The sequence below is a fragment of the Centroberyx gerrardi genome, chromosome 16 (assembly GCF_048128805.1).
Source record: "Centroberyx gerrardi isolate f3 chromosome 16, fCenGer3.hap1.cur.20231027, whole genome shotgun sequence".
Classification (NCBI taxonomy): Eukaryota; Metazoa; Chordata; class Actinopteri; order Beryciformes; family Berycidae; genus Centroberyx; species Centroberyx gerrardi.
The window spans coordinates 9,767,058-9,794,415 of record NC_136012.1 but is presented as its reverse complement, the minus strand read 5'-3'; the positions used below and the strand labels follow the sequence as shown (position 1 = coordinate 9,794,415).

The following is a 27,358-nucleotide window of genomic DNA, read 5'->3' as shown; positions in this document are numbered from 1 at the left end:
ACATTAGTATGATCAGACAATGATACATCTGTTGTGATTTGTATTATTGTATTCTAAAGTCATTATATTTGAACTCAAATTGTTGAGTAATAAACAAATTGTTGTAGTAATAAATGCATGGAGGAGTAAATTCTGAGCTGATAAGTAGTAACATGAGTAGTAACCTGATTTTTCTGCTCCATAGACCGTAGTTTCGCCTTCTTAATGCTGAGGCCAGCTTCCAGTGAGTTCACTTTTTGCTCTGTGAACTTAGTTGTACTGTTGTTTCCATAGAAACGCCATGGACGCTGGACTTTGCCAGACAGTCCCATATCCAGGCGAGCACTCGAGCAGCTTGTTCACCCCGTTCACTCCTCCCCATTTCTCAATCCCCTCCTTTCACTCCTCTGTGTTCCCTTCTTCTCCTTCCTCCATGTCTCCATCTGTGATTGCACTCCTCCATTGTCTGGCTTGGCATTCCTTCAACTGAGGCTGTGGCTCTTCTCCCTTTAGTCATTCCTCTGATTCAGAGTTTTCTCTCAGTAAGTCCATGCGTTTGGTAACTCACAGAGGAGTTAGGGTTCATGTTCCAGGTCGAAGAACCATGAGAGTAGATATCATTTATAAATAAAACACGCTTTTATCTCATATGTATCTGGTTATTTGTTACATTTTCAAATACTCTTGCATTCCGGGTTAGGGTCTTCCACAAAAAGTGCATGTTTATCAAAAAGGCCATAGGGTTTTGTGAACTGTCTACAAATGCATAAAAAACGAATAGGTTGTGTTTCGTCCTCACTTGCCTCCTGAGCGCCTTAGCACCTGAGAAAAAAGGAAAACATCTTTATCTCCTGCCTTATCATGATCATCATCATTATCATCACCATAACTGCACTAGATAATGGGAAGATAGAGCAGATATATGAATATGTGATGATTATGCTATTGATGCAGTGAATGCAGATGTTACCTGATGTCGGTCCATGTCATTTTCATTAAGGCCAAAGAATAAATGCTAAAGAGAAAAACAAAAAGAGGAACAAAAACTAAAGAAAACACAAGGGGTTTCATCAACAAGGTCAAAAAAGAGAAAGAAGAAAAAGAGTGTCAATAAGTTGATCTTATAACACAAAAGCACAGGGCATCAGCAGATACACACTTCCTCACGTTCTCTCCAGCTAATCTCTCTCTCATCAATATGCATGCTTCCCTCTATCCAGCCACGACAGAAAGCATTCTCAGAAAGAAACAGGTAAAGATGCAATGTGTACCTTTTCCTCTATTTCCTTTATTTGTCTCTTTTGCATGTCAATCCTGTCCTCCAACTCTCTAATTCTCTGTAAGGCAAACGAGACAGGAATGGTTTAGATGGTCAAATGTGTGAAAACAGAAGTAAAAGAGTATGCATACAGTGTACATATACAGGATGGAATGTGCAACTTCATTCTCTATTCAACAGCTTTAAAACCATTTGGCCAAATCTCATATAAACCTCCCTATTTGTCAAAAGGGAAATGGTTATTGAACAGTTAATAAGGCAGTGAAGCCAGCTACTTCCGTAATGTACTCCCAAATCCTGCTTCCTTCCCATCATGCCCTCTGTCTCCATGGTAGCTGTTGCTCAGCGTCAAGTAAGAATGAGCTGCCATGGCAACTGGAGAGCAGAACAATGAACAGTGGAGGTGACTCCATCTTTGAGATGTTAAACCTGAGCAGCTGATTCGCTGACTCTGGGATAACACATTGGCTTACACAGCCCTCCAAATTGTATTCTTGGCAACAGAAAATGTGTCTCGTCTAGGTTCCTTTCAGCGTAGAAAAAAGGGGCTCAAACCTTTGGCAAATGCACTAGGACAAGGCATGAAATTGTGAAGCTAAAATAGAAGCCTTTGCATTATAATAAATCTGTTCCTAATGAATCTTATTGAATCTTTGGTGGTGTTGCAAAACAGCTATTTATCCACACTGATGCTGAGTGCTTCCACTGAACGCAGCTCATTCATAAAAAACCCCAAAGCAGCTTAGGTCCTAATCACTAGACCACTGACTCAGCCAAGGGACTGGGGAAGTGTGTAAATAAAGACCAACTGAGGGGAATAGGTAACAGTTTTACTGGACTTTGAAGTGAGAGGAGATGCTGAATGTTGGAGAGATTTTCCTTAGATATTCCCTAGATCTCTGGGCTACACGGCAGGTAAGTACACAATATACTGAGTTTCTCTAAATGCATATTTGATTAGTTAGTATATTTCATGTGTAGTTGATTAATAATGCATTGTCAATGTCTTGTGGTTAGAGGTTAGGAGTACCATGTTAGTTATAAGTTAGGCATAAGAGATTCAAATGAAGTTCATGGTTGTTGATGTAGTCAATGCATATACTGTTCAAGCCATGGGTACAAGACTACTGTGAGGGCTGAGGAGTGGAGGGATACTCAGACCATAATGATACAAACACACACACACACACCGAGCCACAGTGCCATTCTGTCTCTCTCTCACTCTTCCATTTACACATATGCACTTGCCCCAAACAGTTACAGGTAGGACAGAGAGGGATACTGCATCTTTTTCTTAGCACCAGAGGTTTGTTGGGGTGAGAGGTTTCAGACGGGTACCAGGGGATCGGATTGAGAACGGGCAGGACTCGGTAACCTGACTGGGTTTGTTTTAAGCCTTACCTGGTGGGCCTGCTGTAGGAGCTCCATGCGCTCCTGTAAGATCTGACTGTCATACTGCCGGCTCTGCCGGAGAATCTGACGCCGCAGATTGTCCACGGCAGGCCTCAGCTCCTCCCTCTGCCTGTCTGTCAGCGACTCGGCCACCGCCCGGCCTGCCGGCTGCTCCTGCTGCAGAGCGTTATACAGCGTGGCCTCCAGCTCCTCGATCCTCTGCACAGCCAGCCACATACACACACACACAGGTACACAAGCACACACACACGTAGACGTGCACATGCGCATGCATATAAACGCAGGCATGCACAAGTACACACGGATGCACGCACACCAACAGACACACATATGCACACAAACACACACACACACACACACACACACACACACCACTGTGACCATGGCAGATATGGAGAACACTGTTCCCACTTTATATTAGGGGTTATTTGGGCTAGGCACTTACATGGTAACTACTAATAAAAACACTGACAGTGTTTTGATTCTCATTCTCCTACCATGTACTCCTGTGCAGTTACCATGTAAACACTAAGCTTTAACCAACGCAATATAAAGTGGGACCACAAACACAAACCAACACCGAAACAACTGACCAAATCAAATGGTTAAAATCATATGGAGAGTGATATAAGTGTTGAGTTCTGCTATCTGGGTACAGCCTGAGTCAGATTTAAAGTAAGATGAGAGGGGAGGGAAGTTAATTCATAAAATCGCTCACTAATCTGATATCAAATCCTATCAAATCTGATGTCTGTAATTCTTCTCTTCACTCAGCAGTCCACTTGAATACAGCTATATAGGATGATCATAAATACATTATATCTTCTTTTTTCTCCAGTTTGAGAGAAAACAGCCGGTGAACGAGCAGCCAAATACCTCAGCCAATTCAGTGGCTTGCATTGTTCAGAGCATTTAGACTTCACTAGTAAAAGATGCAGTATCCCGACACAATATGACAAATTTTACCTTCATGGCGCACATTGGAGTTATGATGTTTAATGGGGTCCCAAATGTTTATGTTTCATGCTTGAATGACAACGTTCCACCTGTGCATTCCTGAATCACTGTATCATGAACCATTCTGCTTTGTAAGTAACCGTGATTAATGTTGTTATTAACAAAAATGACTGTGTTTTGGCTGTTAGTCTATAAGATACAGGCGTTACAGGTGTAACCCCGCTGTACCATACTGCTCCAGGGTCCGTACCATGTAGGCCTGGTCCAAGGCCTGCTTCCTATAGTCCAGCTCCTCCTCCAGGAAGCCCTTCTGCTTACTGAACATCTTCTGCAACAAGATATGACATTATATAACACAGGACATGGTATCACAAGAGGAAGGTACACTGTATAGAGTGAGGAATACAGGGTGGGCTAAATTTAGCAGCCTGGGTGGGCTTTTTGACGTAAGTGGAGCAGTGGAAAACAAGCATATAAATAGCTTGCTTTGTGTGTAAAACAGTTATAACTCTATGCATGCTCTGGGAATAAATCAAAGTCAGGGACGCTCCATTTGGGCGACGGACTGTCCCTGAACAAGTTCGTTTTGCATCTGCTTCCAGTCACACAGCACATCAGAACACTTGAAGATTGTGTATTCTGATGCTAAATCTGCCTTTCACCTTGTCCTTTTCCAGGTCAATCATCTTCTGGGTGAGGGCGGCCTCTGTGTTGTCTATCTGCTTCAACCACTGGAGAGGGACAGGGGGAGAGAGGAGGAGGAGGAGAGGTGGCGGATTAATGTTTTGTGAAAGAAGCTAAAAGGTGGCATGAGTGAGTTAGAATTTCCAGATTTAGAAACAAAACTAGAATCTGTGTGTTGTGGTCACAAGTAAATTGGTTCAACAGAAATGAACCAAATGCACCAGCTGCAGTGGGAGCCAGCAGTGCTATGGCGGCGTTTGTCCACAGCGTGTCAGCAGAGATGCAGCAGCCAGGTTACGACCGAGAGGGATTTCCACTGACCTTTTCACACAGAGAGAGCACCGTCCCCGCCTGGATCACCGCTACCTGCTCCTCATTACGTAGATTCTACAGAAAACACCATACGCAGGTAGTGTTAACACAGAGGATGAAGCTCTGACTGGGCTATTAAAGGCAGTGGAGCTCATAGTAATAATCCACCAGCAGCATCAGTGTGTTTGAACTCACCCCGTTATCTCCCAGGATATCCAGTTTCTTCATCAGCTCAGGAATTATTACGTCCTGCACAGAGTTCAAAACCAGATATATCAGGTTGAGTGTGTAAGAGAATGTTAATACACACAAATTTAATTTTTTGTGTGTGTGTGTGTGTGTATGTGTGTGTGTGTGTGTCACCTTGACCCCCTCCTGGTGACAGTAGATCTGCAGGGCACTGCTGCTGTTCTCGGGGAAGGCAGACATGTGGAGACTGAGGGCGGGAGATCTGCGCTCCCTCTCCTACAAGGAGGATACACCATGTTAATCCTCCACACACACACACACACACACCTAAAACGCATCAACCAAACTGACAAGGTTTCTACCTGCCTATTAAATAAATTTAATGGTCTATACCATTGGTGGTGGTGAGCAGTGAGACACTGATTGTGATCCACATATACTGATTGTGAATAACAGTATATACGGATTGCGAAGGGTGTAAATGAGGGATGAAGTGTACTTACATTGTACTGAAAGCATGGTCAGGATCTGTCAAAATGAGGGAGGGGGAAACCCATAGGTTTAAATGGGAGAAGGAAACCAAAGCAACAGAGAAGGGGGTTGAAAACACATGCTGAAACTCAAGACTGAGAATGTGTGATTTCACATGGATGGCATTCTCTATGATTGCTGTTCTCTCCGTATTATTCAGATAGAACAGCAACAAACATACATGTAGATGCAATATGAACTCATATGAGTGATGTGTGTTGCAATTACCATTCGGTCAGGTTGCCTAGTTTCTTTAAACATATTGTATGTATATGGAAACCTAAAGGTTAAGGAAAAAAATACTGAAGAGATAAATAACAATCCTAGTAGGTCTCAACAGCCCGGGCCCCTAAAGGATTGTTATTACAGTATAGGATTATATTACAGTTTACTGTTGGACCTGCATGGTGCATGGACCTCAAACATTCACTTGGGGAAAATGTCAACAAAACTTATGGCATGCATGCAAAGATGAGAGACAAAATGAACAAAGATGGGGTTGGATGGTGAACTTAAATACATTTTTTATTCCATTAAAAATTATATTCATCGCAACACAACATTCTTGTACATCTTTCGTTAAAAAATATTCCAGTTCGGTGAGAGGGGGGTGCAGGCAGTCGCCATGCAAAACAAGGAGACGCGGGTGCATACAGTGGAAGTGGAGTGTATGTCTATGTCTGTCTGTCTGTCTGGTCAGTCACTGTATGTAGGTCTTGCGTCTGGAGGTGAGGCTGTTGGTGTCGCCCCCTGGGGACAGTTTGACGGTGGTACACTCTCTTACTTCCAGCTCCAGCACCCTGAACTCCAGCAGCTCATTCTGGTCCCGCGCGTCCTGAACCTCCGCCTGCAGCCGCGACTCAGCCTGCTGCAACACACACATCTACACACACACACACACACACACACACACACACACACATACATACACCCTCATGAGACTCAGCAGAACATACTGAATAGGCATAATGAATGATATACAGAGCAAGCCAAAAATAATAATTTTGCGGAATTGCCTGACAACATGTAATTAGAGGTCTTTCTGACACAAATTAGATGGTTTGGGGGTTTTGCAACAAGTGGAATATTCTGAATAATGACTGTAATTGTAGAGTATTTCAGTGTTTTTCAGTTAGCTAAGCATAATGCCAATTTGAACAATCTCCATAGTAGCCTTGAATCTGCTCAAAGACTGTACTGTAATTTTGCTAGCCTTCTATCCACGAAGAGGGTCATAGATCAATGAAGAGATGACACTAAGTGTACAGGGGGGCTGCAGGATCTCCATATCAATGCTCCCGATAAAGCGATATGCTGATATTGAGAATGGTCAAATGCCATTTACCTTCTCGTGAAGTTCCTGGTTGGTCCTGAGCAAGTACTGCTTCTCCTCCACCCATTTGGAGTCCTGCCATCACAACCAAACACAACATCATCAAGAAACACACTGATAGATACACATCAAATAACGAGAAGAAGAACCAAGACAGAGGATCCCCTAACAACAGGGTGTAATGAGTTCAACTGTCAGCAACACCACCGATCAACCCAGAGCCTACTGCCCAAATCATAACAGTGACCATCTACCGTCATGCCACATGACACATGCAAACGCAGACACAAACAGACAGGGACAGAATGGCGGTAACACAAGTTTATTGATCCAGAGAAAGAAAGTCCACTCCCAAGATTACAGAGGAGAAAAAGCTGCATTCACAGTCATCAAGTGTTCACAACGGCAGCAGAACAGAAGGCATTCTGAGGTGAATCACAGCGGTGCAACAAAACACTTGCAGACAGTGCTGGATCAAGCCACAGTGGAACAGGCAACAGGCAGTGAACATGCAGTGACAAAAAACTGAGGAAAAATGGAAAACTAAGGAGAGAGATATGAACTACACAGTATAATAATATATCCAATGTTTCTCATAATATTTAATAAAGGTAACAACTAAAGTGGCCCATAGCAGCATCTCTTTCCATCAACTTAGCTTAACACAATAGCCAATGCCTAAAAGGTATTGCACATCACTCAATCAGTTTGGTTCTCAGTCAAAGGACTGATTTATGATGACTTTCCCAAGTTTTAAATAAACTCAAATCAACTTAAACTTGCATCTTCATATTTGTAATACGGCAGATATGATTGAATCAAAGTTTTTGCAAGTATCAATCTATTTATTAAATGATCGATACGGATCAAAGTTGGTTCGGCCTCTTCTCCAAGGTCGACAGCACTGAAGGGCCCAGAAAGAAAAAGGAACCAACAACGGGGAAAGAGAGAGGGGGGGAGGAGGAGGAGCATGCAGGCGCAGAGCTGTGACATCACACAGGCGGGAGGTGACGTCACAGGATTCTGCGGCAGACCCGGTCGGCATAGCGCCAGGCCAGGAGCAGAGCGGCCAGACAGACAAGGAGGAGGGCCAGTGAGAGCAGGAGCAGGGGCCTCCTGTCCCCGCCCTTCGTCTTTGTTACCTGCCCCCTCTCGGCCAGGGCCTTCTCCAGGTCGGCGATCTTGGCCTGGCAGCTGCTCAGCTCGGCCTGCAGCTGCTCGCGTGTCTGTGGGAGGCAAGATCAGCCAATCAGGGAATCGGCATGGCAACGGTGGGAGAGATTCTAATTGTTATTGCATTGTATTGTAGAGAAAACTACAAAGGTATACTTTAGCAAAACGTGAATCCTACTATTCACTATACTTGGAAGTTATATTCATGCTTTGGTTAAGGGAAAGGGTGCATGGGTCACAAGTAAGCATCGCTTTGTTATTGCGGGGTTGTGTTGTGTTACTTTGTGTTAGCTGAGAGGTTAAAAGTGATCATACAAACCCTGGCCTCCCTCTCAGCATCCAGAGATCCACCCGTCTGCTCCTGCAGGAGGGCGTAGGCCCGCTGGAGAGCCTGGTACTCCCTGGTCAGCTGACGGAAACGCAGCTCTGACTCCTCACGGGAAACACTCTGTGGTGATGAAGAGAGGCGGGGTGAAACGCACACACACACCAAAACACCAACTGCACTTCAACTGTTCACCTTAATTTATTTGTAAGCCCACACCCCACCAAAAACTGCTCTCATCTCACTTACTATAAATTATGTTCAATGTTCTGTCTCATTTCTGTCCTATACCTATATATAACACTATACCACATGCTGTACGTCCAGCTTCTTTCGATATAGACGATATAGAGGAATTTCTTACGTCTTCCAAGTCTTCCTCTGGAGTGGCGGGGGTGCGGTCGGTGAGGTCAGTGTTATAGGAGGTCAGAGAGGAGGTCTCCGAGTCGACCGACTCCTCATCAAATCCAAAATATGTCTCCACAACATGCCTCTGCAGAGAGGAGGAGAGGGGGGAAAAAAGAGAGATGCTGTAACATCAGAAACACATCTGAGATTATGCACTTGTGACTAACAAACATGAGAACAATGTAAGAAACACACAGACACACCCAAACACACACTTGCCACACTGCACAAAAACAGGCACCATTAACATCAGCTTCAAACTCCTATTGCCAATTCTCTATAGAAAGTCAATCTGCATGTTCGAAAATTCAACCTTCCAAATCACATCACACATTATTTTAGATTTATGAGTTTACATTGTCAACCCAATAAAGCCCTGTACCCCCCTATACACACTTCATATGTCTGATTACATTCCCAAAAAAATGCAAAAAGATATCCAGACACAGGACTGATGCTTCCTTTTGTACAGTAATAGTTTATTCACCAACATTTCATCTAAAGCTGATCTAAACCAGGCACCATTACACCTGACCAAAACAACAAAACAAAGCATCAATCCGGCATGCGGATACGTTTTCAGTCCTGTCATTTACATCGAGTCAAGTAAGCCAGGTCATATTAGGTCAAGTTTCTATATGTGCGTTCACTTCTTTCTTACTATTAATGTCTTTCCAACCCCACACAGTCCTTACCATCGTGTTTATAAGTCATCTCCTGGCAACCAGAGAAGTAGAGACAGACTAGAGCGCACAGGCAGATAAAGGAGGAGAAGTAGAGGATGAGGAGGAGGTACTCCGTCATATTGGAACTAGACTAAAACGCCAACGCCGAGCTATATAGGACCTTCCCAAAATACATCTATCATGCTCGGATCGATACCGGCCAGTCTATACTGTGTACTGCAGGCCTCGAGACAATGAAGAGCTAGGGAACATCCAATCTACTCCTTCAGGAAAACGAAAGACTCTGTTCTGCTCCTCGTCTCCCAGTTCATGTAATCAGTTTGCGCTTTCAATTCCCAACAAAAGAGAGACAAATTTCCAGGTGCGAGTGCCCAACCCTGCATCCACCTTGCCAAAGTGACAGACTGCTTCCAACAGGAGGAGATGTGGGAGAAAATGTGTCGCGCATCTACAAACTCCTCCTCTCCTAGCAACATCACAGACTCTGCAACCTCCCCTGGTGTCCCAGCCCAATCGCACCTATCTCAGCAATTATCTTGTCTCTAAAAGAGCCACTTCTAATTAGAGATCCTCTTCCCTCTCTCCCTCCTTATTCACACACAGGGAACCACAAATACATGCAGAAGCCAACTGCTGCACACAGCTTTCTAGTTGCTGTTGTGATGAATGCATTGCTGAACTTACAGTAATACTAAAGACACAGTGAAATAATCATGGCAGAACAAAGCATTTTCCACTAGCTGTGGGAATGGTGTGTGTGTGTGTGTGTGTGCGTGTGTGCGTGTGTGTGTACTGACTCAGTATGGTGCTCTCAGCTGTGAGGGATGCTGTCATTATTGTCTCCTGAGCCCAATTAGACACACATGCACACACATGCACACACAATCCAAATCCCAATAAAACAGAACTTGGGTATCAGTCAACCATAGATAGTGGTGGTTGCTTAGTGACAACACCACTGGACTAACTAACACACACACACACACACACACTATAGAAGACATAGGTGGAACAGGCACAACAGGCAAAACAAAGTGATGATTACAACAAATGACAACAGAAGTGTCTATCTGTGCACACACACACTTACTTTAGATAGTTTGAGAGGTTTCCTCCTGTTCTTTTTGCTGATCACTAATCGATCACGTTCCTGAGGAGAAAATACAGCAGATAAGCGTCTCAGACTTCCTTGGCATGACCAGGGAAGGTTAAGGTTAAGATACTACTTTGTGAGTTGCACTGTTTAGTCAGAAAATGAGCCATCATCAAAATATTGAGTGACATGTGGAAGTGTTAATGTTGTCCACTGCATCTTCAAATGAGAACATGATAAAGGTCTAAATATATGAGCATGGACTAATTAAGGAAGATTCCAAATTCTACTGATTATTTGGATGGAGTGATAATCTTAGGCATTGGACGGTGAACAATATAATCAGAAGGACAGAGTGTGTGGGCGGAAGCGCTACATAATGAGAGAATTAGCAGCTACTGATTAGCTGTTTGGGACGAGAGGAGCTGAGGAGAGGAGGTGAGGAGGATGGAGAGAGGGGGAGAGAGAGAGAGAGAGAGAGAGAGAGGTGAAGGTGAGTGGGTGACTGAGAGAAGGTCTGGAAAAATAAAACAACCATGACATGGAACTTCTGTTTAACAAATCTATTAGTTGTGGTTTTACTCCAATATAATATTCCACATTGCATTAGCCAAGTTACAGACCATTTCTTTCCATGAACGCCCACTGATCCCCTCTGAAAATGTATGGTCAACGGGGAAAAATGTACAATCTGTTCCCTTAATCTGCTTTTGATGTGGGGCCGAGGTGGAGAGCAGCCACTTGGATTTAGAGACAAGTACTTTTACAAGTCTTCATCCATGCCGCCATTTTTTTAGGCGAGTCCTCTATGATTTTCAAAAGCAGTTTGAGCTCTCATGAAAGAAATACTGATAGGGGATCCAGAAATAGAAACAGTGACATTTTCGAAGATTCGACCAACTACACTGTACTAAACTCTCTCTGATATAGGGCAACTACGGAATACTTTATGCTCCTTGTACTATTGAACTGAATGGGGGGGTGTGTGTTAGGATTAAGGTTAGTAAATGTTGGTGTCCCCCCATCTATACGCACACCCACCACACCAACACTCACTATACTACAGTGGCATTATTACACCTACATTTAATTCATATCCACACCAAACCATGCTAACAAGTCGGTGAGTAGAATCCTGACCTGCGTGAGCTCGTCGATGATGCCACGTTGCTCGGCAACCTGCAGCTTGAGGAACTCCACTTCCTGCTCCTCGTGGGCGTGGCTTAGGTCCGTCAGCGAGCTCGGCCGCTTCAGCTGGGGCTGATGGGACTGCTGCGACTGGGGCCGCGAGGAGGAGGCCCTCTCCTTCTGAGGGAGGGAGACAGAGACGGAGACCACATGATGCTTGTATTGAGAACAGTTGTATTTAATTATTGCTCATGCTTTTCCTCACATGGCCACTGGAGGTCTTGCTTTCCCAGTGTTCACATTCTCAGTGACAACAAAAATCAAAAATTAAATCCAGTACAGCTGAACTTGTCTGAACTTCTCCATTGATAAAAAAAAAAACCATCTACTCCTTTATTCTACTATTTAAACTTTGTATTTATCTTTAGTTAACAGCAAGAGTAAAGGAGACAGGAATAGCAGAGTAAGGGTAAAACATCACGGGTGCCTCTCACCATCTCTGCGTTCTCTCGGCTCAGGTTCTTGAGTTTCTCCTCCATGCGCTGCAGCGTCTGCAGGAGGTCGTCATTCTTCTTGGACAGCCGCTTGTTCTTCTCAAACAAGGGCTTCATCTGGCTCTCCGCCTCTCGCACCCGCTTCAACTGGACAGAGGAAGGAAAACAGAAGATCGTAATCTTAATCATTGTCTTCTAGTGACACGGGGTTTCCAGTTTTAGCCTGATTGGCAAGATCAAGGTTAGAGGGTTTAGCGAAAGAATGCAAGTATAACAATACAAGTTTGTGTATGTATGTGTGTCTCCACGTATGTGTATTTGTGTGCATGTCTCCATCCCCTGCGTGCATGCACATATGTGTGTGTGTTGCTCACTAGTTCGTTCCTCTCGTCGGCCAGCAGTGCGTTCCTGTCCTCCAGCTTCCTGATGACGGAGTGGAGCTCCGCTATCTTCAGCTGGAACCTCCTCATGTCGCGCTCCTCCACCTCCTGCGGGGCAGGGGGGAGAGGGGAGGAGGAGGAAGACAAAAACTGAGAAAGGGAGGACATGCAGGCGGGCGGTGGAGGTGGATGGGAGGAGAGGGAGGAGGTAATGAGATGGAGGATGAGTTGGCGTTTTGCAGTGTGATTGATCGCCTGCGTGCCAAAGCAATGTACATGCCATGGGTGCGCGCTTTGCATGCATGTATGCATGTATGTTTGTATGCATGTATGTGCATGTCTGTCTCAATGGAAGTGTGCATGCCTGCAGATACATTGTTGAATGAATGTGAATGTGTTTTGTACCTATGCATACATTTATGCATGCATGTCATTTTGTATATGTGTGCACAGCATGTCTATCTGAAAAGGCATTCCACACCAGGGTTAGACCGATATAGGCCATTTTACAAAAAAAAAATAATATTATTTTGGCTTTATTTTGGCTAGAGCTAGTCCTACTTATTGAAGTAAATAAACTCTGCAATCTGCAATCATTAACTCTAAGTAAATTAACTCGTCATTCAAAAGTCTAATATATTTCCCCTACCATTGAATAGGTGAGGTGGGTCAACCTGCCTTAAAGAGGGTTTTCAATGTTTTAAAGGTTTCGTGTCACATAATGGTGTAAATTCTGTTTCAGGGGCTTTTCAACCCTGGCAAAACAAAGATTCTGAAACACTGAATCGTTGCAGTTTTTTGGCAATTTAAAGATATCGGCACAAATATCGGCACAAACTCGAAAACCCGAATCCTGCTCCACACATTGTCTGTACTTTGCTCTTATGCATGTACACCATGAGTGCGTGTCTGTCTGTGTGTTTGCATGTGCACATGTGTGCATGCATTCATATGGACATGTATGTGTATGTGCATCTGGCTTTGGTGCATTTTTACATGTGTGTGTGTGTGTGTGTACCTGGTTGTTGAGCAGGTCAGGAGTGTCCCCCAGCCCAGGCACCACCTCTCTCTTGGGGCTGCCGTGGTTGTGTCTCTCGGCCTCTCGTACATGGCCCAGCTGCTCGTCCAGAGCTTCCTTCTGGAGCTGCAGCTTCTGTGCGTAGCCAGCCTGCGCCCCCAGCTCCCTCTCCAGGGCGCACACCACCCGGTCCTTCCCCTTCAACTCATCCATCTGGAAACAGAATGGGGGTGGAATAGCGTGGTGGATGGTAGATGGTGGGAAGAGTAAAAAGGAAAGAGATGGTAAGATCCTGTATAGTCACAATATTTCCCATTAAATTAGTTTAGACTTCTGTGAAATTTTGCAAAAAATTAGCTTGATCCATTTTTTGTCACACAAAAGTTTTACTGTCAATGTGTGAATAGTCAGAGAATAAATCAAGTAAATTCCATTTCTGTGCGACATGTACAAAAATGTGCGCTTGTGTGCGGTGTGAAACAGCTTTTACCTTCCATTACATTTGACTTTCATTCCTTCCCTGTCTACACCGTCAACCTAACAAGCTTTGTGCTCTATAGCTCAGGAACAGAATAAGGAACTAACAAAGTATGTTGGCGACAAATATTGTTCTCTGGCTCTAATTAATTCATGAAGCTTTGTTCTTGCTCTGAGTTAACACGACTTCCTCTACAACTGTCCCCATTTCCACTTCCCCCCCTCTTTTGTTGTTTCTCTCCTGGTATTTCCTGCATTCCTGACTCTCTATCAATCAGCCAAGTTTTATACATATAACCTGTCAGCTTCCAAGTTGGTTAAATATATATATAGAAGTCCCCTTCCTCAAACATTCCCTTGATATCAATAATGCCTTTTATTGTGTCCTTGCTGTATGTAATGTGGTTAATGGGTAACTGCAGTAGGTATGGTAGTGCTTTATCTTTGCAGATAAGCTGAAGCACACAGTGAGATAAAAGCCAGGCCAAGGCAGACAGTACAGCAATTAGCCTCCAACCCGCACACTACGTCAATGAGATAAAGCCTGAGCTGGAACTGAGCTTCAGCAAGAAGGACAATGGGTGTCAGTGTGTTGGGAACTCATGGTGACATTCAAAATTGTCCATTATTGCTGTCTTTAACTATGGCTGTACACTGCATTCATATTTAGTGTCTTTAGGTAACATGCGGCGTGTGGTCTCACCAGTCTGCGGATGTCTCTCTCACAGTCCCGCTTGATACGATGCACCTCATCCTGGTGCTGCTGGTAGGCTGTGCGGAGGTCGGCTGCTTTGGCCTTGTCTGCTTGCAGCGCGTTGGCCAGCGCCTCCTCAGCCTGTTTCCTGGCTGTCTTCTGCTCCTGGACCTGAGAGAACACACACACACACACACACACACACACACAGACAATGACAAAAACAACAAAGAGACCCATGTGCACACAGATGTAAACATAAGTTGAATGCCATCAAACAATGGTAATGATAGATGCCCCATTTGTCTGGAAAGGCGACAGTGAAACAATAGCCTGGCAGCAAGTGCTTTCCCATACTGCTTCCTGTTTTTTACGAAGGTTTGCACAGTCCCACATCAACAGTCACACACATACACGTGTGTGTGTGCTCACATAGTCAGAGAGTGGGGTGAGGATGCCAACTTTTTTTACAGAAAAAAAAAAAATGTGAAGCTCTTCATCCAAGAACCACATACGGTGCATTGAAAAAGTGTTCAACCCCCTCGACTTTTGTTGATGATGTTACAGCCCAAATTCAAAATGGATTACAATTAGGATTTGTTGTCACTGATATAGACACAATAACCCACCTCCTGCTGTAGCTTTAGCCTCTCCCCATCGAAGGCCCTCCTGGCCTCCTCCCGGGCCTCTCCCAGCAGGGCGTTCTTGAGCTTGTCGGCCGCCCCATCCCTCAGCGCGTTCACCAGCCCCTGGAGCCTCTGCACCTCTCCATCCCGGATCTTGATGGCCCGGGCCAGCTCAACTTCGTGCTGCCGCGCCAGGCCCTCGCGGGCGCCCGCTAGCTCGCGCAGCTTCTCCTCGTGGAGTTTGGCACGCAGGTCGGTGAGCGCAACGGCGTGCTTGTGCTGCTCCAGCTCCCGAGCCTGCCGCTGCTCCTGGAGCCGCTCGCGAAGCTTACACACCTGGGAGAGAGACGGAGAGTATTGTCAATATAGGGTTGGGCAATGACATACATCCTCCTGTCAACCAATCATCATCACATATATCGCCGGTCCCCGATGTATTCACTCATTCACCCAGACAATGTGTGGCACAGCGTTAAGGCTACCTTGTGTGCAGGCTTGAATAAATTTCAAATCAACTTGAGCATATTTTTTGTCCCTGCACGTGCCTCCCCATTTGAGTGTGTTACACTCAGCTACATTTTAAATGACCAAAGACCAAGGTCATTTAAATCAGCAAAAAATTGGCAGGGAAATTTCCATCTGACCTATTCATCCAATTGTCCAACCCTAATTACCTCCGCCAACAGAGTTGGGCGGGGGTTATGTTTTCGTCCCATTCCGTCTGCCTGTTTGTCTGTTAGCAGGATATCTAAAAAAGTTATGAATGCATTTGCACAAAACTTTGTGGAAAGGTTGGTCATGGGACAAGGAAGAACTGATTAACTTGTCATACCAATTGGCCAAAGGAGGGTGTGATGGTGGGTGTGGCTTCTCATAAAAAGATAACTTCTGAACAGATTTACATAACACTATCAAACTTTGTGTGTCTATCAGCAGACAGAAGAAGAGGCAAACCGTCGATTATTGTCCCAATCAAACAACATGGGGGCACTGGAGAGCTCTTTTCCAGTTTAGAGATAACCACCCTACCAATTTTTACAAACCTTGGTCCAGTGGTAGAAGGGCAGCTCTAATGGCCACTGAACAGATATAGAGCTGATTGGCCACATGGTGTTGCGCTAATTATCTAAAATGCTTAAAAATGGCTAGAACTCCCATTTCAAGTCCAGTCATGAAAATGTGTGCATCTCGAAATCTCGCATGGACGGAATTATTAACTTTTGGTGAAAATCCGATATGTGGAACTGGCATATCTTGTTAACTGCATAGCTGAGTGCCATCTAGGTGCCAGTGTTAAATTAAGTGTTTTTGATATCCTTATACCCCTTGTTCCATATGCCATCTTGTGGATGCTTTTATCCAAAGCGTATTACAATACCACAAGTGCATACATTTTTAGCATGGTGGCCCCAGTGGGAATTGAACCACTAACCCTGGCAGTGCTAGTGCCGTACTCTAAGAACAACCATGAAGGATGCGGGAAAGGGCAAACAGTTCCCTAGGATTCAAAATACTAGGAAAATAAGGATAGAGGAGCAAATTCTAATGCAAAAACAACACTTCTTATTCAAGCTATTATTATTATCATTGCTACCTGAGGGGACGTGTGCATGTATAGACATATTAGCTGTTCCTATGTAAGCAATTTCATCTTTGCGACTGTTAGTCTGAGTAAATAGAACTACTTCTCTACCAAAACTATCATCATCAATATCTCCCCAATTTCCACCCCCTCCTCTCTCCTCCTCCTCACCTTGCCCCGCTCCTGCTGCAGCTCTATCTGGACGTCCATGAGCTTGCTCCTCAGCTCCTCGTTGGTAGCCTGCACCGAGTCGGCCATCGCCTCCGATTTCTCCGGCTTCCTTCCCTTCTTAAGGGGTGGGGCCGACGGGGGCGTGGTCGATGACATAGCACTCTGGCCGCCCAGTCAGGACGGACATAGAGTGGCGGGTTTGGGGAAACGGAGGAGAGAGTCAGACGCTGCTCTTCCTCCCTGCACGGCTGACCCCGCACATCATCATCATCATCATCGTCGTCGTCAAGTCTACATCATGGCTGGAGGGTGCTGAGAGTTCTATGAGAGAGAAAGAGACAGAGAGACAGACAAACAGAGAAAGGAAACAAGAAGGGAAAGGATGGAAAAAGGGTGAGTCAGTGTTAAAAACTGGGTTACACCAAACTACACTCAGCATAACACTTCTGCACAATACTCCGGGCCCAAAGCAACATGACGCACCATAGCCTGGGGAAAACAGCCTATTTTTGGGACTAACATTCACACAATCTCCTCTCTCGCCCTCTGTCTCTCTCTCACACACATACACATGGATCCAGCTCTGGCAGCTCACTGGTCATTTATCATAATCCCATTCCACTCCCTGGGCTGTGCTTAGAAGCTCCACAGTGCATGAAAATGTGTCTGGTCACAGTAGTTTGGGTCTCCAGCCTCTCTCTATCTTCTCCTTCCACACTTCTCTCTTTCTGTGGACTCATAAATTCATCCTTTCCTCTGCTGGTGATTCCCTACATCCCTCCACCCAGAGATCCCCCACCTACCTCTCCTGTTCTGGACCTTCTGGAAGCACTGATCTAGCGTTACTGTTCACTTCACGATATGAAGTTTTACTATGACCTCCAGAGTAAACCTAATCAGATTATAGTCACTTCTGTATTTGTTAAGGATGGGACGATACGCTTATCTCACGATACGATTCGATTTGCGTTATGGAGTTCACAATTCGATAAAACCATGATACGATGTAATAAATAAAAGTTCAATGACAAGAACGTGTGACTGTGTAGAATTATGTTTATCTCTGAGCCACAAATCTTTCTAGTGATGGCATTGGCTTGCTAGAATGTAAACAACAATTTAAAAATGTCATTACAAAGTGTAAATAATATAATTTGGAGGGAGAGCTTGTGAAATTCTGATGGTCAAGCTGTCTCATTTGTGATTACTACAGCAGAATAAAATTTAGCTAATATCGTGATTCATTTTTCTGCCCCACAATATGCATTGTCACATTTTTGTATTGCGATATATTGAATTTCGATATATCGTCCCATCCCTAGTAATTGTGAAAGCCCTGAGCAATGACTCTTCACCAATGGACTTCCAACAGTACAGTTCAAGTCCCAGAGAAGTCTCGAGAAAATTATTTAAGCTCTTAGACACTCTTTTGTTTCATTCATTAATTTCTATCTGTTCATCCATCTGTCTGTCTTCTCTATTCCCTTCCTCTTTGTCTTTACTCCCTTCCCAACCTAAGTGGATTTACATCTCTGAGATGGATTGATTTTGTCTGGCACGATGGACCCTATGCACCAGGTGCATAAAGATGGCAGCCGCCTAAATTACTGTCATTCGATTCTCCCGCTCCATCCATCAGTGCAATATACCCCCAGCGTTCGGCTCCACCTTTTCCTCTGTAGACATACTGGAAAGAGCGGCTGTTGGCATGATTTTACTGGGTATAAAAAATGGTGTAAAACCAAAGACGACATCATTTCTATGCACCTGCTCAATTAGATTCACCTAAAAAGGGCAACATCCAACCCAAACGCACAAACTGAGACAAATACTCAAAGTAAACTAAAGAAATTCAATTAATAATTAGTTTAATCTCCACCCCTCTCTTTTCCACTGAAGCAAGGCTGTGGTGATGTTAGTAGTCTATTTTTTTTTTATAGTTTTTGTTGTGGCAAGGTTGATGCCATGAGAGACATTCACCAAGCTGGAAGTGGACTCCTCTAATCTCTTCCTGGAATGAATTGTAACCCAGTAACCTTCCAGTCTTTCTGCTGACTATTAAATAAATAATGCAACGATGAGGGAGATGAAGCATTAAGACCGCAGGCGCCTCCATCTTTTCCCACACACACATCACACAGGCATTCGTACAATACACACAGATGGCAGGAATAGTTACCAAGGCAACCCTTGCTCTCAAAAGTCCATTCCTCCCACAGCAAAGGATGATGGGAAGGAGGAAAGAGCCTCACGGTGGATTTGAGACACATGCATGCGCAAACACGTACACACGCGCACATCGTACGGAGGCTACACATTTGAAAAACACACGCATATGCACACTCCTCATTTGAAAAACACACGCATGATTCCTTTATCTGGCTGCCATCTCTGGGCCGAGGTTGACTGAGAGACAGAAATGCACTGATGCCGGGGGGCAAGGAAGCTCTATACCACATGGAGTCTTACAGAGCAAGCATACTCAAACCTTGGGTGCAAATGGGGGGTGGGAGAGGAAAAGAGAGAGAGAGAGAGAGAGAGAGAGAGAGAGAGAGAGAGAGAGAGAGAGAGAGAGAGAGAGAGATAAAGGCTGGCAGAGGATCATGAAAGAGAAAGAGGCAGAAAAGAAGAAAGAGCAGCGGACGAGAAAAGGAGAGAAAACATGCGGACCTCAACCAGAGAAACCCACCTCCACCCCTCTCCCCCCACTCTGGCCTACATTCTCTCCACCTCCAACCTCTCTCCATCCCTCCACCCCACCCCACCCCCCCTGCTAGCTGGCATGATGATGTTACAGAGCAGGGGCAATCGGTGATCTCACTCCCATTCACAGAGAGAGAGAGCGAGAGAGAGAGAGAGAGAGAGACAGAGATCATTCACACAGAGAAAGCACAGACACAAGCACACATTCTCTAAGTCCTAGAGAGCACAACTAGGGACAGATGCAGCTGACATCCATTCACACCAACACAAAAAGGTGTCAGCACTGATTCACACCAACAAAACACATATTCACGCACAGTGTAGGTCAATGAACTTGACTCACAAGCATGAGGGCTGAAATGTGTAAACTGAAATTACAAGTACAAAAAAAATGAATTCTGTCCATTTTTCCCACCCTCTACCCCTCAGCATGTTTATGCATGCCTGTTTCATATCGGAAACCAGGTGTACCCAAGCCAAAGCGATTGAGGAGCATGATGGATGGCTGGGAGGAGGCGTGGACGCTCATCCTACCAACATCTGGGCTTAGTATAAAACCATTTATCACTGGAAAAGTAAGAGTGGCCTAATAAATGTTCGTTTCTGTACATATCTCTCTACACATTTTGGATTCAGGCTCCTCTACTGACAGACGAGGCTTGTATCAGAGCAGGACTCTTGATCCGTAACATACAGCGCATATTTGACATGCTGAGAAGATTCCTGAAAGAGTTCAATTTTTGCCTGACACATACTGTATATAGACACATACATAGGCACAGACAGACACACACACACTCACTAAAAGGGCAACACATCAAACACAAAGCATCCTGGAGCCACATGTTCCCATGCCAGGAACCAGGAGCCAACTCTGGAAGTTTATGGTCCATGGAAAACCAGGAATGTTATTAGGGGAAACTGGGAGGTTTTATGGGGGCATTGAGAAGCTAACAAGCACCTTTAACGTTCACAGAAGCAAACAAAAGCCAGCGCAGGTCATAGAGCTAACATTAATTAATCCACTCCAAGTATAAACACTTCAGCTTATATTCTGCTGGGAGGTCTCAGGGTGCAAGCAAAACCTTTTGATAGACACTCTAGACACTCTAGACACACACACTGACATAAACTGACAGCTCAGATCAAAAATACCATCCCTCCTTATATCATCCTTGCTATCCCCCAGATTTAGATGATATTCTTCCACATTCTTAACTGAATAATTCATACACTATGACTCATCAAATAGTTTCACAAGTCATATTTTACATAGAGTTATGAATTGGGAAATAGAGCGAGAGAAAGTAGTGCACCTTCGAGGCTGATTCAAATGCAGCGAATGTGGCACTGAGACAATCTTCTTAATCAAACAATGGAGCTAAATCACTAGACGGTGACTACGGCAAAAAAAAAAAAAAAAAGATGATGAAATTTTGCAGCCGCTGGGGAGTTTCACAATTAATTCCCACTTGAGAAACTTTTGGGCCACCCTGGAAAAGTACCCAAAAACATGCAACACACCCATAAACCAATACTACAGCATAACAACACAAGTTTAGCTCACACACTCATGCACAACATAATCGAGGCCTGGCCTAATACCTGCCCAGCCTTTGCTGACGTTGCATACTTGATCCTTTCAAAACAGACTGAACAAAGCATCAAGACAAACAAATAGGTGATTTCATAACTGCTTCGGGAAATCCCTTTTCACTCGGAGCAGTATAGGGTTACAGCTGTCCATTACGGTCGGTAGGCTTTCCTTGGTTTTGCCTTTTAGTCGAAGGATTAAAATCCAGCATGTGACACTAATGTGTGATTATTGTAATAAGCAAAGGGTAGAGAACCAATACATTCTTAAAACAGGTGCATAAAGTAACCTTTTCATACATTAGGAGACTATTTTGACGACTGGACATAAGGGACCCGGAGCAAAAAGATGGTGGCTTACTAGCTGGTAATGAAGCCATTGCTTTTTCATAGCCTTAAATTTCAATGTTTGCTCTTGCCAGGTCAGATAATGCCTGTGCATTGCTGTGGGATGGGCTAAGTGGAGTGACTGTTGCCAATCCATGTTGAAATCTTTATGCACTTTGTCTTTCTGTGACTTTGCAGCATAACTTAATAACACAAAGTACACAACAGAAAAAATGTAAATAAATTAATGTCATCATATGGTCTCTTGTGTCTGCTTGGAAAAACCCATGCTGTTCGCCACTTCAGCCCATTTTTATCTTACCAGATTTTTGCATACACTATCAAGTGTGTCGACATGAGTATTTGCATTAATGCAATAAACTTGTCCTCAGTGCATTATCAAGAGACAGGTGAAAAATTAAGTCTGTGTAAAGTGTTTTAGATGCAATTTTTTGTAACTAAAATTGCCAGGGGTGGAGCATCAATACACAGTAATGAGGAGAAACAAAATAATGCGCTTTAACTGATAACTATTTCCTTAATTCCTTTAGTCCAAAATTATTCTTTGTTATAAATGAAGTACGATAAAATGCTTAAGTGGAAGGTAGACAGATGTCTTTACAATGGTCAGGAGCTTATTACCTAAACACAGATGGACCTCCTTCAGGCTAAGGAGACCACACACACACACACACACACACACACACACACACACACACACACACAAACTGAGTGTTTAACATCAACCAGAAGTTACTTCAGTGCGGCACACATGCCCAATAAATACATAAAAGAGCTGCAAATGTGCGCTCACACAAAGACTACTTACTTCTCTGTCTGGGTTAAAAATCAACAGGGGGGCGGGGGGTGCAGACAGACTGAGAAAGACAGACAGACACTCTGCATACTGTACATTTATTACAAAGCCTCATACACTTACACGTGGACATACCATACACACAGACACACTCACTCACACATATTTACATTATCTTTCTAGCCAAGTCAGTGATGCGAAGAATCAGCAGAGTGTAGACTGACAGAACTGGTCTGGCCGCACTCCAGACTACTTACACATACACACACACACACACACAAGTCCAAGAGCTGATACTCCAAAGACACTCTAAAGATCCCATTGAGCTGAGTAACCCAGCCAAGTGCAACGCTAGTGGAGTATGTGACCTAAAAACTGGTATAGTCGACAAAAGTAGAATGACTACAATTTGCTGACCCCACTGAGAAGTCATCCCCAACAAATAAACAAAAAGTCTCTCTCTCTCTCTCTCTCTCACACACACACACACACACACACACCACCTATTCAGTTTGGTGAAAATGTTCCCTTCAATTCGAGAAACATTTCCAAATGATGTAGTGAATAGTCAATGCTACATTCCTGGTGTAGGTTTAGATTTCTACCTCGGAAAATTTGGTCAATCATTGCTGGAGTGCAACTGTGGTTTCTGTGTGTATGTATGTTTGCATGCATGTGAGCATCTGAGTGTGTGTGTGTGTGTGTGCGTGTGTGTGTGTGTGTGTGTGTTAGCTGCATTAGCCACCTCTCCCCCTTCACAAAGACATGATACTGCAGCCAGTAATGTGATTAACCCTGCCCTTCTACAGCACATCAGTCCTGGTTGGCTGTGCAGGCCTCTGAAACAAACATAAACACACACACACACACACACACACACATAGCCTACATTTACTCACAGTCTCTCACTCTCTGTATTAAGAATACAAGAAGAACTAGCCTTGCATGTCTTGAGGAAAGAGTTAAAAGGAGTGTGATGATGCCTAGAGAGAGGCATGCACATGTGGGTATATAGGCTAGACCACTGGGATTAGCCTGCTAGCGGCCCGTCACTCAAAGCCTTTCGCTGAGGAAGGCAAGAGTATGGAGGGGAGAGATAGGATTATGAATGAAGAATAAGTGGGATAGATTAAGTTAGAGAGGGAAGGGGGGAGGAGAAAGAAAGGCGAGGAGGGTGAGGAAAGAGAGAGGGAAACGGAGACTGGAACAGAAATCCCAGTGACTGTCGGCATTCATGTAGATGTTACGCCTACTGTAGGGCAGTTTGACAGGTTGAGGTCAGGGTAAATAACATTAAGCATTCAGCTGAGGTATACAGGTGAGGTCATTTGGCTTTGAAGCACAGAAATAAAATGAGAAATGATAGGCCTATGTTTATAGTGACCTTATTGTACTTTATGGTATTTTTTATCTCCTTATTCCTATGGGGATTCATAGTTTTGTTGTGATATCTGTATACAATATCCTGACATTTATTTTAAGATCACTGCAGTTAAGAGTTCAACCAAATCCATTTGCCTGCAGTTAACACTCAGCACATACAACAAGCACCACAGCATGCATCATCCTTTTTTTTTTTTTTTCCAGTATGCCCTCGGCAGGCTGATCAGGCAGAAGTGAGTGTGCAACACATGTTGGCTGTCCACCGGGGGAGATTTACGAGCCTCCGGAGCGCCTGCCAGAGCTGTTATGACAGGCAAGAGAGCCCGGCGGTAAACAGCGGACGGCCAGAGTGCATCCATGGCGGAGGAAGAGGAGGAGGATGGGGCTGGTAAAGGGATATGCTGGAGATAGGAGAGGGGGGATGGTGGGGGGGGTGGCCTAATGCGAGGCGACTAGCTCTCTAATGAGCTGTCAAATCGGCCGGGGCTGCATGGGAGATTAAGGGTAGCGAGAGGGGTTTTTACACTGCTGCTCTGCCTGTCTGTCCGCGGCTCGCCAACCACACCCCACGGCGATATGCGTGGGGCCGCTGCAGCATCCCACAACCACAGCGCTCGGATGCCCTTGCACTGCTCAGGCGGATGCCAAGTGTGTTGATATTTGCGGGCAAGCAGCAACTGTCATTTCCCGTGTTCACCGTGCTGTTATGGAGCCGTACGGTCCGACCACAGTGCCACCGGATGAGTGTGGTTCACATCCCGCCACTGGCCTCCCCTTATCCGGGGTATAGCTGGGTATAAGCCTCGGTAACGGCTCAGATAACAGGAGGACGAGGACAGTTAGCTGAATATTGCATCACTCGTGCCAGGCAACATTATTATCGTGCCGCATACATTATCGTGATACTTCCTCTTTGGCAGGCTATCTGTGTCGGCCAGAGGCTGGAGGTGTCATGCAGGCTCACCGTGCAGCTGTTAGCAGCCGAAACACGGCAGATTCAGATATTCAGACAGCTCGCCGGGTTGATATGAGGCTGTGTGCTGTAGGTAGCACATACTGTGGGCCATATATGATGAACCCAACTCGGCAGGCGCCCGACTCTGTGTCGTTACAGCACCGTTAGCGGATAAAACACGGATGTCGGACGTGTCATCTGTGTAGCACGGCGCCTAACCGCCTGTCAGAGTTTACAAATTGGCCGGCTGAAGTTGCTTTACTGACCGCATTAACTTACTTCAAATGGAGGTCCAGTGGTGAAGAGTCGGCTGATGTTGAAACGTTGCTGCCAAATTTGCTTCACATCCAGGCTGGGCTTCGGTAGGAGAGCAGGAACACCTCATGCACTTCGAGATGCCGAGCTGTCTGCTAAACCAGGGTCCATTTAAAAACTTTACGCATAAAACAGTCCGCCCTTCCAACAGTTAACGCAGCGACTAAAGTTATATTTCCTACACTGATATCCAGTAATTGCGGGCTGGAGCTCCAGCCGGATTCAGCTCCAGGTTTCTCCTCTCGCGCACGCTGACATTTCCCCCCACGCCCACACACACACACACACACAAGCATACGACGTCACCCGCTTCTATACATTTCATCCACACTATTCCGCCCCATGACAAAAATAAATAAATAAAACGGTCTCGATGCCAGTGCGACGTGGGGAAAAGCCGGGCGTCGCCACCGGTAGCGTGATAGAAGCGCGACACCTGACTGCGTGTTCAAGAATGACACCGCGCGTGGAAAATGCGTGGACACGCCGGTGCGGGAGGGACGTAGTACGTCGTCCGAGCGTACGGTGGTACAGATACCGCCATAACCCCCCCCCCACCACCACCACCACCAACCCACCCCTCCAACATACATACATAGAGAGGGAGATCTTGCATTACAGGTCTAATTGCTTTCTCTCTCTCTCTCACACACACACACACACACACACACACACACACACACACACACACACACGAGAGCAATCGATCAATCAAGCTTTATTTATTTTTATTATTTCATTTTCTTTTTCTTTTTTTTCTCTTATTTTCTTAAAATAACACTCCTCCACCACCACTACTATCATCATCATCATCATCATCATCATTTGGAGTCAGTGACATTCCTACTGATTTTGCTCTGCACATGCTCCAGTGAAACTGTCAGTATCTGCATCTCTTATAGCCCAGTGATGCATTAGAACCCAAAGGCCTCAGTGTGAGTGGGTAGCTGTCACAGGTGTATAGGGCCTCTAAATTCAGTGTGTTTATCTAGGCCAGTATGACTTACCAAATCACAAAAGTGGGTGAACTAACCTGACAATATGAAAGAGTGTGTGTGGTGCGAGTGTGACCCAGATTCTGGCGGATGCATTACTTACGCCCAGCTGCCTGTCTCTGCCTCTCCACGCTGCGCCTGTCTGCCTGCCATTCACACACACCGCCGCTCTCCACGGCTGCAGCATATGCAGCCTATTGCTGCAGGCCTCTGCATGGGACAGAGGAACTAGGAGAGGATGGGGACGCAGCCGGGGACGAGCTTCAGTTGTCTGCATCATCTCCTCTCCCTTTGGTCTTCGCTCACAGGACTCAACTGCATCCAGAATTGGAGTCCCAGCGGTCATTTTTCCAGGATGTTTAGGCTTGTTCTATTTATACGCACAGATCACTTTTGAGCGAGGGAGAGGAGACAAGCAAAGGAGGTGACTTTAGAGTATTAGGATTCAGCCCCGCTGGTAATGGTTCCTGCTGAGGCCAGCACACAGACACACAGATGGAGTGATAAAGTGGAAAAAGAGAGAGAGGTGGTGGGGAGAGAGGGATGGGGCGAGGGAGGGACGGATGTGTGTGTGTGTCGCGCTGTGTTTTGTTTTGGTAGCGAAGGATGGCCTCAGAGAGCAGATGTGAGAGAAAGAGAGAGAGAGAGAGAGAAAGAGAGAAAGAGAAGTAATGAGAGTGCTTCTGTTAATGGTTTTGCCTAAGGTATCTTTACTTTTTTAAACAGCGTGGGATTTTGTGTGTCTGTTTTTGCAGCGTGCTCCCTCCCAACAGAAAGAACAAAAAGACAGTTTTGATAGCAAGAGAGAGAGAGAGAGAGTGTGTGTGTGTGAGAGAGAGAGAGAGAGAGAGAGAGAGAGAGAGAGAGAGAGAGAGAGAGAGAGAGAAGGAAGCATTTTCATTTGACGTTGCGACAACCTTGTGATGAGGCCTTGTGATGGCCCATCGTCAGACGAAAGAATAGCCTGCGGTGTCCAATGAGACTCAGGTGATAATATTAGTGACGATTACAGTGTAAAACTGATGGTAGATCTAAGCACAGAGGGCATTAAGCCGAGCTTCTACGAAAACAAAGACTACTGACGAGAATCCCTGGTCAAGCTGTACAAGCATCCTAATCTCAGATAAACACCAACTCTAAGATCCTCCATGAAAACAGGCTCTGGTTCTTCCTTAACGAGTAAAACACTGTCACTCATTAGCAGTGATGATGGCAGATCCAGCCAGCCAGTCTATATCTGTCTCTTTGGCTATGAGGCACACAGTAATGTGAGGAGTCACTGTTTTTTTTTTAACTTTACATAACCAACTCAGGTTTTTTAACATATTCATGACTGCT

General features: G+C 45.0%; 1 protein-coding gene across 1 annotated transcript; it reads right to left on the bottom strand.

The window, feature by feature from the left end:
* Nucleotides 1-974: 974 nt before the first annotated feature.
* Nucleotides 975-25,423, bottom strand: jakmip1 (janus kinase and microtubule interacting protein 1). Its single transcript, XM_071916545.2, has 22 exons — nucleotides 24,990-25,423; nucleotides 16,933-17,253; nucleotides 15,183-15,515; nucleotides 14,563-14,724; nucleotides 13,383-13,595; nucleotides 12,359-12,472; nucleotides 11,985-12,131; nucleotides 11,503-11,670; nucleotides 10,360-10,419; nucleotides 8,540-8,668; nucleotides 8,170-8,298; nucleotides 7,820-7,903; nucleotides 6,690-6,752; nucleotides 6,129-6,227; nucleotides 4,988-5,089; nucleotides 4,820-4,873; nucleotides 4,634-4,699; nucleotides 4,291-4,359; nucleotides 3,879-3,956; nucleotides 2,660-2,869; nucleotides 1,251-1,316; nucleotides 975-1,025 (listed from the first exon to the last, which is right to left on the bottom strand). The coding sequence occupies exons 2-22, from the start codon at nucleotides 17,086-17,088 to the stop codon at nucleotides 975-977; spliced, it is 2,553 nt and encodes an 850-aa protein (XP_071772646.1). The 5' UTR covers nucleotides 17,089-17,253; nucleotides 24,990-25,423.
* Nucleotides 25,424-27,358: the final 1,935 nt, after the last annotated feature.